Genomic DNA, 17,848 nt, shown 5'->3' with positions numbered 1-17,848 from the left:
TTGCTATGTTTTATTGGCTTGGGAATGCCTTTTCTGTGAACATTTGCATCCTGCTTTTTGAAACCCTGTCTCAGAATCTCAGAACAGTGAAGGTTGGAAGGGACTTACAGAGATCATCTAGTCCAACCCTCCTGCAAAAGCAGGGTCACACAGAAAGATCACAGTGTCCTGATGACTGTCAGCTCTCTCCAGAGGAGACTCCACAACATCTCTGGGCAGCCTGCTCCAGGCCTCTGGCACCCTTACAGTAAAGAAGTTTGCCCTTATGTTGATGTGGAATTTCCTGTGTTACAGTTTGTGGTCGTTGCCCCTTGTCCTATCACTGGGCACCACTGGAAAGAGTTGGGCCCCATCCTTTTGCCCTCCCACCCTTTAGCTAATGTTAGAATCATAAAACTGGCAGAGGGAGCTTGAATTATAATTTTCTTTTGCTATTGAATCTCATTTTTACTTTGAGTTTAGTGAGGTTTTTTCCAATTTAAAATAAAATGTAAAAGCAATGTATAATGGTCATGGTTAATGCACTAGATGTATGTAACACCTCCTTTCTTTTTCATGACAGCCAGTCAGAAGAAGTCAGGATGAGTAAAACCAACAATTTTGATCTTCCAAGTCCACGTAAGTAAGGGTTTTTTAATGAAAATGCTTATGTAGATTAAAGAATTCTATAATATCAATTATATATCTATATACATTTTGCTTTATGTGGGATCAGCCATTGGAATGTGCTGCCCAGGGAGGTGGTGGAGTCACCGTCCCTGGAGGTGTTCAAGAGGGGATTGGACGTGGCACTTGGTGCCATGGTCTAGTCATGAGATCTTGGGTAATAGATTGGACTTGATGATCTTTGAGGTCTCTTCCAACATTGGTGATACTGTGATTAAAGAATAGGTGGATTTTCAGTAATCAAATTATGTTGGACCCCCGTGTCTTAGGGACTGAAGAACCAATACCATGTCAACTTCCTTGGATTTGTTTTCTTTAATTGGGATTTTTAAAAATAGTCATTTCTGCAGATGTGCTCAGTAGCCTTGGGATTTCAGCTGTGTGTGTCCAGTTCTGGGGCCCTCAATTTAAGAAGGATATTAAGTCACTTGAAGGTGTCCAGAGAAGGGCAACAAGGCTGGTGAGAAGTCTCGAACACAAGCCCTGTGAGGAGAGGCTGAAGGAGCTGGGATTGTTTAGCCTGGAGAAGAGGAGGCTCAGGGGAGACCTCATTGCTCTCTACAACGACCTGAAGGGAGGTTGTAGCCAGGTGGAGGTTGGTCCCTTCACCCAGGCAACCAGCAAGAGAACAAGAGGACACAGTCTCAAGCTGTGCCAGGGGAAGTTTAGGCTCAAGGTGAGGAGAAAGTTCTTCATGCAGGGGGTGATTGCCCGTTGGAATGGGCTGCCCAGGGGGGTGGTGGAGTCACTGTCCCTGGAGGTGTTCAAGAGGGGATTGGATGTGGCACTTGAAGCCATGGTTTAGTTAGTCATGAGGTGTTGGGTGATAGGTTAGATTTGATGATCTCCAAGGTCTTTTCCAACCTTATTGATTCTATGAAATCACACACAGCTGTTGGAGGTGTACAATTCAAGACGTTCTTAAGGTGAATCTATACCTCTCTTCTCATCGCTGTTACGACAGGTCTTGTTATTAAGTGTATTGAAAATGTGCCTGCTGAAAATTGAAGGGAAGATATAAAATATCTGTTGAGGTATTTTAGTGGGCTAGGAACTGCAGAAATGGGAAAATCTTCAACATTAGGAACAACTAAAATCTTGTCACAAATCCTTGAAAGCTTTCCAAAAGCACTGGTGGTAGCATGTGGCTTGAAACATTCAGGATGCCATTCATATGCTGTTCACATAGGTGTACTAAAATCCTTAAGTTACTTCATGGATTGTAACCTTTGTGTGAAATGTTAAAAGCAAATAGATCACATTTCACACACCTGGACATTGTTGACAATTTGGTAATTATCTTTGGGTGTTTTGGGTAGCATGATCAGCTTGTGACTGGCTTGGGTGATAGCTGCCTCCTGAATCAGCAGGCAGGTGGAACTGGTAAAATATTTTCTTGAAGGAGAGAGGGGTGTCTGCTGTCCTTGATCTAGGAACCTACTTCCAGATGCATGTGATTAAAAGAGATGAAATTTACTGCTCTGCAGCTGATCCATAGCAATTCCAGTACATTCACTGATTATGAAAATGATTCTCTCTTCTAGTCTGTGTTCTCTGTGGACGGACAGATGACTGCCCAAAAAAGTATGGAGAGAAAAGGACCTTTGTAGAATACAATGTCACTGTTCATTATTACTGTTTGGTAAGTATGTGTTACTGATCTTGGAGCTTGTCTGCTTTAACTTAAAAAGAGAAAGTAAATGCCAAAACAAAAGTATTACACTTTAACTTGCATCCTTGGAATAATATATATAAATAATAAATATTATATATACAAATATATATTATATATATAATATAATGTATAGAAATAACATAATAAATCCCCACAAGCCTTTATTCAAAGCCAAATTCTGTTCATGAGCTGTCTAAATTACTGAGTTGATTCTTCTGACCTATCAGAGCACTGATGTTACACACTAAGAGAAAGGGAACAGATTGCACCTACATCTTCCCATCTATAAGAGCAGTGTAGTTTCAGAATTTACTGTGAAAATTCTACCCTTTGTACAAAAAATGAGGAAAAAAGATTTTTTTTCCTCATTTTTCATTAGTTCTTGTTTGGCTGTGAGCTATCCTCTGACATTACATAGGACATTGTAACACTTGAGAAATAATCCTACTTGTCAGTGTAGCAAGAGGTACCCTACTGATCATATACAGCTACAGCATCACTGTTCAGTAAAAGTGTATCATTTGAACAAAGCTATGGATATAAACTACAGATTTGATTATCACTCTTGACATTTGAAGATTGGTGTTCTTAAAGGTATAGTTAAACTACCTTTCAAACTCTACTTTTTTTGCAGATCTTTAAAATAAGATGCTACTTCAAAAAGGGATTCTTTTCTTTGTAGATAAATACAGTTTGAAATGTTCCTCAAGTTTTAAAAGCCAGTCTCAAGAATATCAGGAACAATTTGGTGTTTTGTTGGGTATTTTTTTTAACACCAGTTCTTTAAATACTGAGTTAATTGCAGGTGACTTTATAGGTTGGATATGAAATCATTTAAAGATTAAGAAAGGGGAAGTTTTCTGAAGTTCCATGAAGACAGGGAGTTGTGTTTTTTTCTTAAGCAGCTGGAAGGAAATTTAGGTCTCTCTGTGATAATTTTGTCTCATACATAAGGCCATATGAAATAATGGGTGAAAGTCCTTTCCTGATAGAGCAGAACAGCTAAGAAAGGGTGTGCTTGCAACACTGAGTGTCACAATTTTTAAGAGATGTCACTGTGATGAGCTTCCTGCAGTTGTTTTTTAGGCTTTGGTCCCTGCTTCTTTTTCAAAGCAAAAAAACCCAAACCTCTGTGATCTAACTTGAATACAGTGATTATTAGATCAGAAAAGAGTTCTTCTATAAATAGAAGTGGTGCTGTTTTGAAATTATAAAATGAGAACTATAAGAATACAGGAGGCATCAAGTGTGAAACTAGTTGAGGTTTGTGATGTAACTGCCTTACTAAGTAATTTCAATCTAAATTATCATCAGGCTCTTCTGACTTGCCTAGTTACTTGATTCTGGTTTTATTTAACTCTTCTCTAAAGTGAGCTGCTTTCCCTCTTCATTGCACTTCAGTACAGATAGTACCTACTGTGCTTCATTATCTCAACAGCACAGCTGTTACTTACATAAACTAAACTAATTTGATTTTACTTCTTCTGAAGCTTTTTATGCTGAAATAATTTATCTGAGTAGTCCACACACTTCACAAAGGAAGGCAAAATACACCTTCTTGGGCTTTACATGTTTGCAGAAGACTGATGTTATGAAATACTTCTTTTCATGTTACTGGTTACTAGATTAGAAACAGAATGGCCTAGGTTGGAAGAGACCTGAGAGATCATCAAGTCCAACTTCTGTGCCATTGGCAAGGACACCTCTCAACTAAACTTGCATGCCCCAGACCTCATCCAACCTGGCCTTGGACCACCCCCATGGAGGGGGCATCCACAGCCTCCCTAGGCAACCTTTTGCAGACTCTCCATCCTTGTACTGAAGAAATTTCCTAAGATCCAGTCTAAACCTGCTCTCCCTCAGCTTCAAACCATTCACCCTTGTCCCATCACTAGACACCCTTATGAAAAGTCTCTCTTCAGCCTTCCTGCAGGATCCCTTCGGGTACCAGAAGGCATCTCCAAGGTCCCCCCAGAGTCCTGTCCAGCTCCCTCAGCCCATCCTCATAGCAGAGGTGCTCCAGCCCTTGGATCACCTTCGTGGCTTCAGTACCTAGCTCTTACTTTGAACACTGCTTGCTCCTCTTTTGTTGCTGTTAGATAAATGCATAGATTGTGTTATATCAGATAAATACATGGATGTTTTGGATCACATCAGCTTTGTTAGAATAAACTTCTCTCCTAAACACACCATAGGTAATTTTAAACCTTGATGTAGTTAAATATTCTAAAATACTTAATTTGGTTTTGTAGCTGATGTCAAGTGGCATTTGGCAGAGAGGGGAAGAAGGTGAAGGTGTGGATGGATTTTTATTCACAGATATTAGAAAAGAAGTAAATAGAGCTGCAAAGCTGGTAAGAATGAAGTCTGTGGTATGTACAATGAAAAAAATGGTTTGTTTTCTTTCTCCAATGGGTAGTGTGCTGAGCCCATTCAAGCATCTGAATTTTACATTTAAGTAACAAGTGTATTGATTTTGTGGAAGCCACAAGAGACAACAGAACCTGTGGAAGTTTAATATTTGTGTTTCCTGGGTGACTTTGAGACAACCGAGTAAGAGCCAATTGGATGTGCATAATACCTCATGACAGCATGCTGAGCCTCAAGCTGACATTACATAATTTCATAGATGCAACTGCAATTTTGGCTACAAGCCACAAGTCAACATGGATTAAAACACAGAATCATAGAATCATTTGGGCTGGAAGAGACCTTTCAGATCATCGAGTCTAGTCATTACCCTAGCCCTACCAAGCCACTGCTAAACTGTGGCCCTCAGCACCACTTCTATAAATGTTTTAAATGTGTTGGCTTGCATTCAGCTAGCTGTCAACAAGTAGGTCCAGGTCTTTTTCCGCCAGGCAGGTATGCAGACATGCTTCCCCAAGTCTGTATCATCACATGGGGTTGTTGTGACCCAAAGATTGGACTTGGTGAACCTCATATCACTGGTCTTTGCCCATTCATCCAGTCTATCCAGATCCTTCCTACATCAAGCAAATCAACACTCCCACTCGACTCGGTGGCATCTGCAAACTTAGTGGAGTTGTATTCAACCCCCTTGTCCAGATCATTGATACAGATGTTAACAAGAACAAGCCCCAGAACTGAGCTGTGGGGAACCTGACTGTGACTGGCTGCATACTAGATTTTAACTCCATTCATTACCACTCTTTGGGCCCAGCCATCCAGGTAGCTTTTTATCCAGTGAAGCATATGCCCATGCAGGCCATGAGCAGCCAGTTTCCCCAGGAGAATGCTGTGAGAAATTATTTCAAAAGCTTTAACAAGGACTGAGTACACAACATCCAAAGTCTTTTCCTCATCCAGTGAGCATGGCAGACAATACATAAAGTCTGCAATAAGTAAATGTCTTTACTTGTTTAAATATAGCTAAGACACATTCTTGTCACAGTTACAATCCATTGACTGATAATACTTTTTTTTTAACATACTTGTAATTTTTTTCTGTTTAATTCCTGTAATTTTACTTTGATTATTAGCTATTAATATTCTGTTATTTCTGTAACCAATTATTCCTAGAAATGCAATATCTGTAGGAAAAAGGGTGCTTCAATAGGGTGTGTATCTCCTAAATGCAAACGAAGTTACCATTTTCCTTGTGGGATACAGAAAGAATGTATTTTCCAGTTCATGGAAAACTTCAGGTAGGTTTTGTTGCTTTTTCATTTTCAATGCATTATATTTATGAAGGAAGGTTTTTGCTTTGGGTTTTTCATGAGTTAAATGTAATGGCATCCAACTTACTAAGAAAAATACCTGATTTGTGGGTAACATGAGGGCCAAGCAGTTATCTTGCATACTAGTACCTATAAACTAAATTCTCAGCACTATAAAAGATATCATTGCTTCTGTAAGTAGTTAAATTATTCATAAAATTGACTCTTAAAGCCTAAGCTCTGCAATAAACTGAAAAGTGGTTGGGTTTGGTTCTTTTGTTTGTCTGCCTTCTGTGCATTGTTGAAAGGCAATGGTCTGGCTGCCCATTGCTCTCAGAATTCAAAACACACTGTATGCCATTCTGTTGTGCTTCAAAGTCCAAAACTTCTTAATCTACTTATTAGAGATGGAGTACAGAAGAAATTGGTTTAATATTAAATATTTAAAATGTTCTTTTCCTGTCATCTGTCCAGCATCTTGGCTATAGTCAAGAGTCAAGCCTAGAACAGGCTGCCCAGGGAGGTTGTGGAGTCTCCCTGCCTAGATGAGTCCCTGTGTGACCTGGTATAGGTGATCCTGCCTTGGCAGCAGGTTTGGACTAGATGATTTCTTGAGGTCCCTTCCAGCCCCTGCCATTCCGTGAAGAGTATATTGATAGTGCTTTTATTCTGCATACTCTAAGCTGAGTTTGTAGGATGGTGGATGGAAGTCTGGCAGGCACTGGAACTTAAACAACTCCTGTTAGTCAAGCACATGTGAAAGTAATGCATTTTCAGGAAGCTTTCTTCTAGATCTGCATTTCATGACTGTTTTTGCTTCCTTTAAGTGTGGTTAATTATAGCATTTATCACATTACCTAGAGTCTGCAAAATCAATACACAAACTTGAAATTTCTCATTTAAGGTCATAGTAGCATTAAAATAATACAGGAAGGACATGAAGTTCTGAGGACAGGAAATGCCTTATTTGAATCAGAAATTTTGAGAGATGGGGGTACATGATCTTGGTAATTTATAGAGAACTGGTTGCTAACACACTCCTTCCTTGCTGTCATTGTGTTGACTTGCTCTGTTAGATGCATCATTTGCTTACATGTGTTGTGGTTCCACCCTGGTAAGCACCAGAGCACCCCACAGCTGCTTGCTTACTACCCCCAGCAGGACATGGTGGTGGGGAATCAGAAGAGTAAAAGTGAGAAAATTTGTGGATTGAGATTTAACAATGTTTTTAATAGGTAAAGCAATGGCTGCATGTGTGAGCAAAGCAAAATATTCATTCACTTAGGAAAACAAAATGCCATATCTCTGAACATCTCCTCTTCCTCCTTCTTTCCTTCAGTTTTATTGCTGAGGCTAGTATCATGGTATGGAATATCCCTTTGGTCAGTTGGAGTCAGGTGTGCCTCCTTGCAGTTTCTTGTACACCCCCAGCCAACTTGCTAGTGCAGCAGCATTAGAAACAGAAAGCACCTTGAATCTATGTAAGCACTGCTCAACAACAGCTAAAGCATCCCTGTGTTACCAACACTTTTCATCACAGTTCCAAAACACAGCACCACGCTAGTTCCTATTAAGAAAATTAATTATATCCCAGCTAACACCAGCAAATCTCTGCTTTTTTAGCTTGTTGCACAGTGTTCATTAAAAAAACAAACCAAACCAGATATAATAGGAATTTAATTTTGCCATCTTAAAATATCACGAGTGACAAAACACTGGACCAGGCTGCTCAGAGAGGTTGTGGAGTCTTCCTCTGGAGACATTCAAAACCTGCCTGGATAAGTTCCTGCATGATCTGCCCTAGGTGATCCTGCTCAATCCTTCAAAGTCCTTTCCAACCCCTAACATTCTGTGGGGGTTCTTCAAACATTGTTTTGATAAAAGAATCTTAAATTCTTGGTTTTAGATCTTACTGTTGGGAACATAGGCCAGTCCAAAAGATACCACATAAAGAACGTAAAGGAACTTCACAGTGTACAATATGCCTGGATTTGGTTGAACAAGTTCCAACATACTCTGTATTGAGAGGCCCTTGCTGTAAAAACGCCTGGTTTCATCGAGAATGCTTGCAGGTAATACAGGTTCTCCTTTTCTCTTTGCATTCACAGAGATCACATACCTTGTTGTGTTGAAAAAATAATGGAATATTTGCTTAAAACTGTGTAAAAATGTAGGCAGTAGGTATGGAAATACAAGAAGTTGGAAGGACAATGCTGAAGTTGTGTTTGGGAGACCAGCATCTCAAAAGAAGGGTTTTTTTGTTTAATGCTCTTAGTTTTCACCACTCTGCCAAGCTTCTGCATATTTGATACACTTTGTACCTTTAGCTATTTTTAGGAACTAAAGGCCACCCTAGGTCGCTGCTACCTTGTAAGTCATTACATGGAGTTTCTAAATGCTAAACCTGTCATTTATCCATCATAAGTTTTCTGATTCAGTCCAGAGCTAGAAAAAGTTGTAAGGTTCTTGTGTAAACTCATTCCCCATCTGAAGTTGTGCTTTTCTTTATGAACCTGATTCGAGAAGGTGATCTGTTGTCCTTTAAAGGAAGAGAACATGCTCACCATTTGCTTCAATGTCAAGTGACACCCCGATTGATGTCTGCTTTAACATCTGTATCAGGATAGTATCCCTTCATGTGTGGTTACAGGTATTAAGGCATTCTTTATTGGCATCCTAAGGATGGTAGTAATTTAATAATTGCTTTGGTTTTTTTGTTGTGTTTTTTTTTTCTTCTTCTCCTTGGCACAGTATCAAGCTTTGAGTGCTGGGATATTTTTCTTTAGGTGCACAGTATGTAATAACATGGACAAATTTCAGAAAGAAATGCTGAGAATGGGCATACACATTCCAGAAAAGTAAGTAACTTTGTAAATAATCACTTCTGCTGTGTGAGTACTGCATCCACTTCTGGAGCCCCTATTACAAGAGGGATATGGACATGCTGGGATGTGTCCAGAGAAGGGCCACGAGGATGAGCAGAGGGCTGGAGCACCTCTCCTGTGAGGACAGACTGAAAGAGTTGGGGCTGTTCAGTCTGGAGGAAAGAGGGCTCCAAGGTGACCTAATTGTGGCCTTCCAGTACCTGAAGGGGGCCTACAAGAAGGCTGGGGAGGGACTTCTCAGGATATCAGGTAGTGATAGGACTAGGGGGAATGGAATGAAGCTGGAGGTGGGGAGATTCAGGCTGGAGGTGAGGAGGAAGTTCTTCACCATGAGAGTGGTGAAGCCCTGGAATGGGTTGTCCAGGGAGGTGGTTGAGGCTCCATCCCTGTTTAAGACCAGGCTGGACAAGGCTCTGGCCAGCCTGATCTAGTGTGAGGTGTCCCTGCCCATGGCAGGGGGTTGGAACTAGATGATCCTTGTGGTCCCTTCCAACCCTGACTGATTCTATGGTTTTCACTGGTAAGTTGAGTAGCTTCCCAAAACAAAGACACATCTTCTATGAGAGAGAAAGCAAAAGAATATGAAATAAAGCAAGCACTGAGCTCACATGAAAAAAAAAATCAACATAACTGTACACATAGGCTTCTTGTATTTATAGTAGTATTTTTGTTCCTAGATATTTTTCTTCCCCTCTCAATTATCTACCATTGCCTAGAGCATTAATTGAAATATCTTCATGTGGCTGTTATGTGCATTAAACAATTGAAAATACAACTGCAATAACAGATCTTCTGCCTTCTTTATAGGGATGCATCTTGGGAACTCGAAGAGAATGCATATCAAGAGCTACTGCAGTGTTATCAACACTGTGATATTAAAAGGTGTCTCTGCAAGAAAGGAAGAGACTATAATGAACCTGACAGGTATGACACTTGCAGGAAGGTGTAACCTGGGATGGAATAGTTTGTTGGTGGGGATCCTGCTTGGATTTAAATGCTTTAATGCTTTTCAGCATCCAGTTTTAATGTGAAGCCAAGACACCATGTCCAAACAAAATATTTTGCTTTTTCTAATCATATTTCAATGCTCATTTTCTCTAATCAGGTAACAGCAAAGAAAATCAAACCAATTCATGATCTTGTTCTCATTTGGTATAGCAGAGCTGTAGTGGAATTGGTACATCCACGTAACACGTAGAATAGCGTGTGCCTAAACTAATGCTGTGTACCCTTCATTTCAAAGCTTAATTTAACAATGTAATAATTGCTAGACTTATTAATATCTTACAAAAATTCTAGGCTCAGCTGAAAATGAACTAGCTGCATAAAATCAGTCTACAAATTGATATAGTTGTGGGCTATCCCTTTGCATGCAAATGCCATCTAGAATATTGCGGATAGCTTAATGAGAGGCTTGAATGACCATGTCAAAGGCTTTATTCTGCTTGATTATTGATTTAATAAGTTTGTTTTCTGCAGTCTTCCTTGTTTTACTTGGCTGTTTCTGAAATGTGTCACTTCAGTGGCATGAGCATTGCTCAAAGCTGTAATGCAGAGCCTCTACTTTTGAAGACTTGTTTCTGTAGTACTGTAGTAGGCTACTCCCTGTAGCCATTATCTTTGTGTGGATTTGGCCAAACATTGCTTGGTTCATTCGCGTTATTTGTGCACTTCAGGATTTACTCTGCCTTTGAGAGTTGTACCTTATGCTTCCAGTATTTGAACTAATACCATTCACATTGTTTCATGTTATGTTTAAGCAAAATTCAAGAAATCTGGGCAAAAACTTAGCAGATGTTTAAACACTGTCATTAAAGAAAACTCTTATTCAGAATGTGCAGGGATAATTGGATATAGTCCTTTAAAAAACCTTACCCTTTGGGAAAGGTGAATACTGACAAACCACAGAGGATGTTGCTGGCTAGGAACACAAGGAGAAAATACTGGCTGCAAGATATGGACTTCAAGGCAGGGGAGCACAGTAACTCATAGCTTCTTTCAATGCTAGATGTTGGAACATGAGTAGCTTTGTTGTTGTTGCAGCCACAAGCTAAGAGTACAGCTTGTCTGAAGGAAGTTCCCTTTTGGATATACCAGCCTGCCAGACTGATAACATTAGTGTTGATAATGTAGTGTTTGGGTTACACTGAGTGGTAAATATGCTTGGTTTTAACTAGCCACATCCTTCTGTCTATTTTTAAATAGTAAATGGGAAATAAAGCGTTGTCAGTATTGTGGTTCCCGTGGAACTCATGTGGCCTGCTCATCTCTGAAGTCATGGGAGCAGAACTGGGAGTGCTTGGAATGTAGAAGCATCTTTGCAAAATCAGGTGAAGTTATGGATGTGATAGTGACTTCTTGAAAGGATAACTTTTAATACTGTGTATTTTGCAGCTGTCAAATTCACTAAATTAATGTCATTTAATCATGCAGGGAACTATAGCAGACAGAGGAAGCGTTCTTTGGCTGCCTCTGACAAGGCAGATGGGACAACTTGTTTGCTTGAAGAGCCATCTCCCAAGTGCCCTCGGCAGTCACCTGGAACTCCACGCAGTTTTCTCCAGTGTGTAATTTTCTGTTTTCAAGTAGAAACTGCTTGTAACATAGCATGTAAACATGAGGATGTCATGACTTAGTCTGTAGAGAGATGTCTTGCACTAAATTATAAACTGAATGACATTGGAGTAAAGTTCAGTGACTGAATTATGGGTTTAAGTTTTACTTATTCTATCAGTCAGGACTTCCATTCTCTGTATGGGATGTAACTAAAACCAGATCCTAGAACCACCACACAATAAAATACTGGTTTTATTTGTGTGGTTCTTATTATCCAGGCACTGATGGATTTCATGTAAATAAGGATGCAAATGAGATTCAATAGTAAAATAGTGGGCAATTAGATTGCTGCTTTCAAATGAATGTTTATGCATTCTTCAGTGCTATCTCTCATTAAAATAATGGGTTTGCTTATAGCTCACCAAAGAGAATGTGTCCAAACAACTCGTTGCCCTGCTCGCACCTAGAACTTCCAGCATCCAACAGAGTGACAATGTCCTTATCTCCAATGATGTCAAACAGGAAGTGGTCTCTGAGGAAAAGGTATTTTCCTACTTTTCTTGCATTGAAGAGTAATCTAGCACATGGCTTTATACTGTATTTCATACAGACAGTGTTGGGAGGGAGGAGATGTGTGAATATACAGATAAAGATGGATACTGAGAGAGAGAGATGGATAGATGGATGGAGTGGCTATGTGTGTGTGTATAGTCACTGGAAAATGGAATGAGTTCACTGGACAAATTCAGTGAGTATGATGAAATCATAGCTTGATAAAGGCTTCTCCTGCTAAAGGCTGGAGGATGGTGAGGAGAAAAGCATAAGACCTATTGAGAATTCTTAGGTTAGGTAGTGAAGGAATCAAAACCCAGAAATGCTTATTTGTCCTTACAAAAGCATGGCTAACCCTTATTTATGAAATGGGAAATAAAAAGAATAATAATGACTTTGTTCAAATGAGACATACCCTGAATTTTCAATGGTTTTGCCTTTTTACTTTAGGAATAGATCGTGCTTATGGTAAAATAAGTGGTACATGTTTCAATATGTAATATTCTATTTAAGGATACAAAATTCTTTGTTTTGCTCTATATACTTCATGACTTTTGCCTGCAACATGTCAAAAAGTCTGATGAGGGAATTAGTTTCTTCTAGTAGGTAGGGTATTTGAAATAGTTTTGGTTGCAAGGTAGAAAACAAAGGGTCTTATTTAGACTAGTAGTTTGTTGTGGTGTTTGTTAATGAGAACTGCCATGTTTCTCCCTACTCAGATGTAATTTTGCTTAGAATCATATAATCTCCTGGGTTGGAAGGGACTTCCAAAGGTCATCTAATCCAAAACCCCTGCAGTGAGGGGGGACATCCTTAACTAGATCAGGTCACCCAGAACTTCGTTGAGCCTCACCTTTAATATCTCCAGGGATGGGACCTCAACCACCTTGCTGGGCAATCAGCTTGTAGTGAGAGATAAAATATTATTGAATAGTTGACAGTGTGTTCTAATTAGCTTGCAAACCATCTTTAGGACAAACGTGGTAAGCTCTCACTTGTTTCACATTGTTCAAATGTAGAATGATGGTGTGAGAATTGCTTGGCACCATTGGCATAGCTTAATTAAGAAGATAGCCTCATTTAATGCCAAGGTAATTACTTCTGCCTCTGCTTTTTCTAGTTCATAGAGGTACTTTAACATTTGCAACTACAGCAATAAAATCTGAAGGATCTACACCAACTGTTGTACTGATTTAATATATTTAGATATTGCTTAAATTCTAAGTATTTAAAGAACTGTTTCTTAACAGATTTAAAGATGTATAACTATTGCTAACTACAAATCATAGATTCCATCCGGAAATGTGACTTTCTTCTAGGTGTTTAGTAAAGGAAGGAAGGGAAGCTTCTAATATTCTGAAGGCTTTAAAGCTACAAATTACTACAAAAACTACAAGGCTTAACATCAACGCAGAAAATATCTGGAGCAGTGCTTTAAAAGGATTCAGACAGCGCAGCTTCAGTCCCACAAACACCATTGAAATCAAGTTCATGAACTGCAAAAACACATTGAAAACGGATACTCCTGCAGCATCAAAACACTATTTCTTCCACCTGTTAATGCTTCACCTTCAGAATTCATCATTGTTTGAGGGCTGTTCTGCAAAGAACTTGTCCCTTGATTTTCAAGGTAACTAAATGCTTTGGTCAAAAATACAGTAAGAACTATGTAACTTTAAAGGTTTTAAAATCTGCAGCCAGTAGGACACTCAGTTCACAATTCTAGTCCTGATGGACAGAAATGGGGCTTTGAATTTTCTTGCTTTTCAATTCTGGGGGTGTGGATGGGGTACAGATTTACAATAAACAAAGTTGGTTTAGTTGGAGAAGTTGATGACAAACCAAGGAAAAAATGGAGCACGCAATTAGGAACTTTTAGTATATTTCTTTATAAGTAAATTTCTTTCTTCCTTACTCACTTTCTCTGTTACTTATTTTCCTTTGCACAAATTATTAGACTATTATCTCTTGTAGCATGCTCCCTGAAGACCCTGAGTTAGGCTCTTTGAGTTCCAGTGCTTCAAAATTAAATGTGCATTGGGTGCAAAGTAGAGGAAGAAGTGACATCTCCTCCCAAACTCCAACAGTGGCTGAGTAGTTTGAGTGAAAGAGTGTGGTACTGCTATGGAAAGATAATACTAGTCTTTCTGCTTCAACCAGCAGGAGATAGCAGAGCTTATTTGTTGATGGGGTGCTTGGTGCCATGGTTTCGTTGTTTAGGTGGGTTGGATTGGTTCAGGGGTTGGATGCGATGATCTTGAAGGTCTCTTCCAACCTGGTTTATTCTATTCTCTTCTCTCCTAACATAAGGAGTAGCTTTATGAGATTTTTTTCTCTTTAAAAAATATTGAGGTTCACTATTGTGTGTGTGTATATATAATAATTGTTTTTTCTATTCATTTGCAGCTGTAAGAGAGAATCTTTATTTTGAAGCTGGTAAAATGATTGCAGTTTCTCTGGTTCATGGTGGCCCATCTCCTGGTTTCTTTTCCAAAACACTTTTCAATTGTCTTGTCTATGGTATAGAGAATGTGAAGCCAACTTTGGAAGATGTTGCTGATGCTGATGTAGCAGAAACAATAAAAATGGTAAATAAAACTCAACTTACTTGGCAAATTCTTGTTCAAAGCTATATTTGGAGATAAAGGGCTTATTGACTGTAACTTTAGTTCAAATTAGAAGGCCTGGGTTTGTTTAATAATTTTTTTTATATATATATACACAGAGTAAATTTTTCTGACTTTCATCTTCTGATACAGATAAAATATGCAAATAGTCTGTCCAGCCTAACATCTACCGTACATGACTGTTATGAATTCCTCGCTGCAGCTGGATGTTTAAGACCTTTAAAAGCACTGTGTGACAAGGATAAGCTAGTTGATGACATACTGAACTATCATGTGATCAAGAGAATAATCTCACCCTTAGAAAGGTTTGGTTTGATTTTTTTTTTTTTGGTCAAACTTCCTGTATTATTTTTTTCCCCCTCACTGAAACAGTAAAGAACACATTGCTAAAACTAACTTCCAGGTGTTATTTATTCCAATGATATGTACTGTGATTTTTCAGTGGATTATGTGGCAGCTGTTAAGTAGTTAAACTAGTTCAAATTAGGTGTTGAAATAAGAATTAAATAAGTTTTCCAAGTTGAAAATTAAATGGGTGTACTCTGCACACCTTATTGATAAGACTTGGAGATGGCAGATGGGAAACTTTTATGTCCATTCTTGCAGCTTTATAAAATGTAGAGTACACTTAGCCAGTAGGTAACTTTCTGATGCATGCTCACTTGGTTTTTTGTGGTTGTTTGGTTTTCCCCCTTCCTAGTTTTAGGCAAGGTTTGAAAACTCTTGGTGTGCTAGAGAAAATGCAAGCACATCCAGATAAGTTCTTCAGTATCTTGTGCTACAAACCTGAACGACTCTCAGCAGAAACTCTTTGTGATCTCTTTACAATCCATTCCTCGTCAGATGTAAATAAAGTTGGAGGTATTGATTTTTGGATGGGTTACTTACAAGATGTGGAAAGTAAGTAAATTGTTTTCTTCTCCTAGTTCCCTGTTTGGGGTATGTGGCTGCTGGAATGCATAGAAGGCTTGGGGTTTAGAGTTCAGTGGGGTAAAAAAAATGAAGGGTTTGAGGTCATTGTCAAGTCCTAAGTGTTCCATCTTTCCCCTCATCCTTACTAATTACAATCTCTGAAACTGTTGCCTCATTAGAGTGGAACTTGAAAGGGGTAAATATTGGTACTAGAATGGAGAGTTGGGCTTGTGTTTGGTTGGGATGTTTTGGTTGGTGGTTTGGTTTTTAAGAAAAACAAACAAAAATAACTAGGAACAAAGGCCCACACATTGGCCCATGTGGTACAGAAAAACCATCCCCTCTTTACCTTTGCTATGAACTTACTAGATGATGTTTGCCTCAAAAAAGGAGGCAGTGGTCTGTAGACCTTGCAGAAGAGTTTTTCTTCTATTCAGTTAAGATTTATTATTTTTTTCCCAGAACTTTTTCCTTGCTAAAAGTTTTCTTGTTGGTCATACAGCTACCTATTATTCAACATATATTGATCTGGGGTTTCCTGACTGCGAGATTCTTTGGGGTTTTTTTCCTCTTAAGACTTTCCATGCAGGATAATGGTTTCTGGGTAATAAGCAGTAAATGATACATGTTAACCTTATTCTTTTAGGTGGTGAGTCTGTAGTGACATTGGAGGATATTCTGCTCTTCACAACAGGCTCTTTTTCAATACCACCCGTTGGTTTTGATCCTGAGCCTACTGTTAAATTTTTGTGTATAAAGTATCCTGTTGGAAACAGACTCCTTAATTGCTTGGAGCTCCCTATAACAGAGACATATGAGACATTTAAAAAGAAAATGGACTTCACCATCAGAAATGCACTAAGAGTTGAAAGAGAATAAATACTCTTGCTACTAAACTGGATGTTGGAAACATCAGTTCTCTGCAGGATCATCTGCTCTGCATTTTTGGACACCACGCTCTCAGCCTTCTCCCACTTTCCCCCAGTGATATGCTAAAAGTAGTAATCCTGTAAGATGGAAAACAATTTTTAAATCAAAATACATTATTTCTGTTGAATCATCTTTCTAAAGTTTTGGCTTTTGCCAAGGCTCTTGCAGAAGTACCTTAAATGTCTTGCTATAGACAAGTATAAAATGTTAGCAAACTCTTAACATTCTAGCAATTCCCTGCAGGTAAGTGTGTTGAGTGTATTACAGACTTCAGTAACTTATTTATCAAAGTTAAATCAGGTACATTTTGAAGGTAGCTGTTGTGGAGCTTTGTCTTAAGTAACTGTGATGCAGTCCTTTAGTTGTTCCATGTCTATTTTTTTTTTCTTTAATTGTTTTTTGTATTGGATTCATTTATCTTTTAGAGGATTGATTTTGAAAGTTATGCAACTGGCCAGTTTTAAAGTCATTGTGGTTAGTGCATTAAAAGACAATTAATGTCTGGAGAACACCTAGGCAAAATAATCTGTCACAGGGACAAAATTTGGTAGAACTTGAGTTTCTGTTGTTAAACAGTCTTTGACGTTTGCACAAGTTTCTGCATTTGTGGTAGTTTTAGGCTGTACATTACTTTTTAATTATACATATAGCCAAACCAGTAAAACCCCAAAGTAAGTGTTAAAATATGCAACAAGTGGTCTTTCAAAAATAAAAACACAAGTTAGGCTTAGTGTTGTTGAGTCTGAAAGTGTAAGACTTTTGTCATTCAGTATTTTCACAGCAATATGCACTGACGCCATTTGTTAAACTAAAGGCAGTCTACCATGAAGGTTGTCAGTGCCTGACACTTTCCAAGCTTTTAGTCTAAGCTGTTCCTGTTCAGGTGTAGCTGCACTCTGAGCAACTTCAGCTGTATAAAATATTTCAATTCTGCAGTATTTGCATAAATACCATCAAGCCATAAAAGTAGTGAAATTCCTATACAGTAACACTTTAATCTTACTAATACTAAAACTGAAGCTAAAAGGGTATTTAAGTGCAAGTTTTTTTTAAACTACTATTTCCCCTGGTAGTTTTAACCACCTCTACTATGTCCCAAACACAGGTAATACTATAGATGCATATATCTGTCTTTCTACATTCTTCAATATAGTAAAAAGAATTGATATACTTGATTAAAGTGGCTTGGCTTTTAATTGAAAACACAAGAAGGATTTCTTTGCTTTTGCATGTTTTGACAAGAAGTAGGTCCAAAGTAAATTATAAATAGATAGGTGCTTCAAAAAATAAAAACCCACCAAACATCCAAACCAATCTGGTTTCAAGTTCTGGTTTATGGTTCATTGCAAGTAATCCTCTTAATTA

General features: G+C 38.6%; 1 protein-coding gene across 1 annotated transcript; it reads left to right on the top strand.

Annotated features, from left to right (window-relative positions):
* The first annotated feature begins 2,216 nt into the window (after window positions 1–2,216).
* G2E3 (G2/M-phase specific E3 ubiquitin protein ligase) lies at window positions 2,217–16,859 on the top strand. Its single transcript, XM_054162233.1, has 14 exons — window positions 2,217–2,308; window positions 4,594–4,695; window positions 5,885–6,009; window positions 7,928–8,093; window positions 8,773–8,879; window positions 9,714–9,830; window positions 11,112–11,236; window positions 11,340–11,469; window positions 11,880–12,034; window positions 13,351–13,644; window positions 14,421–14,602; window positions 14,774–14,946; window positions 15,342–15,541; window positions 16,200–16,859. The coding sequence occupies exons 2-14, from the start codon at window positions 4,597–4,599 to the stop codon at window positions 16,430–16,432; spliced, it is 2,106 nt and encodes a 701-aa protein (XP_054018208.1). The 5' UTR covers window positions 2,217–2,308; window positions 4,594–4,596; the 3' UTR covers window positions 16,433–16,859.
* The last annotated feature ends 989 nt before the right edge of the window (window positions 16,860–17,848 follow it).

The sequence above is a fragment of the Dryobates pubescens genome, chromosome 5 (genome assembly GCF_014839835.1).
Source record: "Dryobates pubescens isolate bDryPub1 chromosome 5, bDryPub1.pri, whole genome shotgun sequence".
NCBI classification, from domain to species: Eukaryota; Metazoa; Chordata; class Aves; order Piciformes; family Picidae; genus Dryobates; species Dryobates pubescens.
This window is presented reverse-complemented; position numbering and strand designations above follow the sequence as displayed.

Coding starts and splice junctions, on each gene's coding strand:
- G2E3 (XM_054162233.1), top strand. CDS start 4,597: ATGTCAAGTGGCATTTGGCAGAGAGGGGAAGAAGGTGAAGGTGTGGAT. Junction 12,035..13,350: donor TACTTTTCTTGCATTGAAGA/GTAATCTAGCAC, acceptor TAGTAAAGGAAG/GAAGGGAAGCTTCTAATATT. Junction 15,542..16,199: donor TTACTTACAAGATGTGGAAA/GTAAGTAAATTG, acceptor TTATTCTTTTAG/GTGGTGAGTCTGTAGTGACA.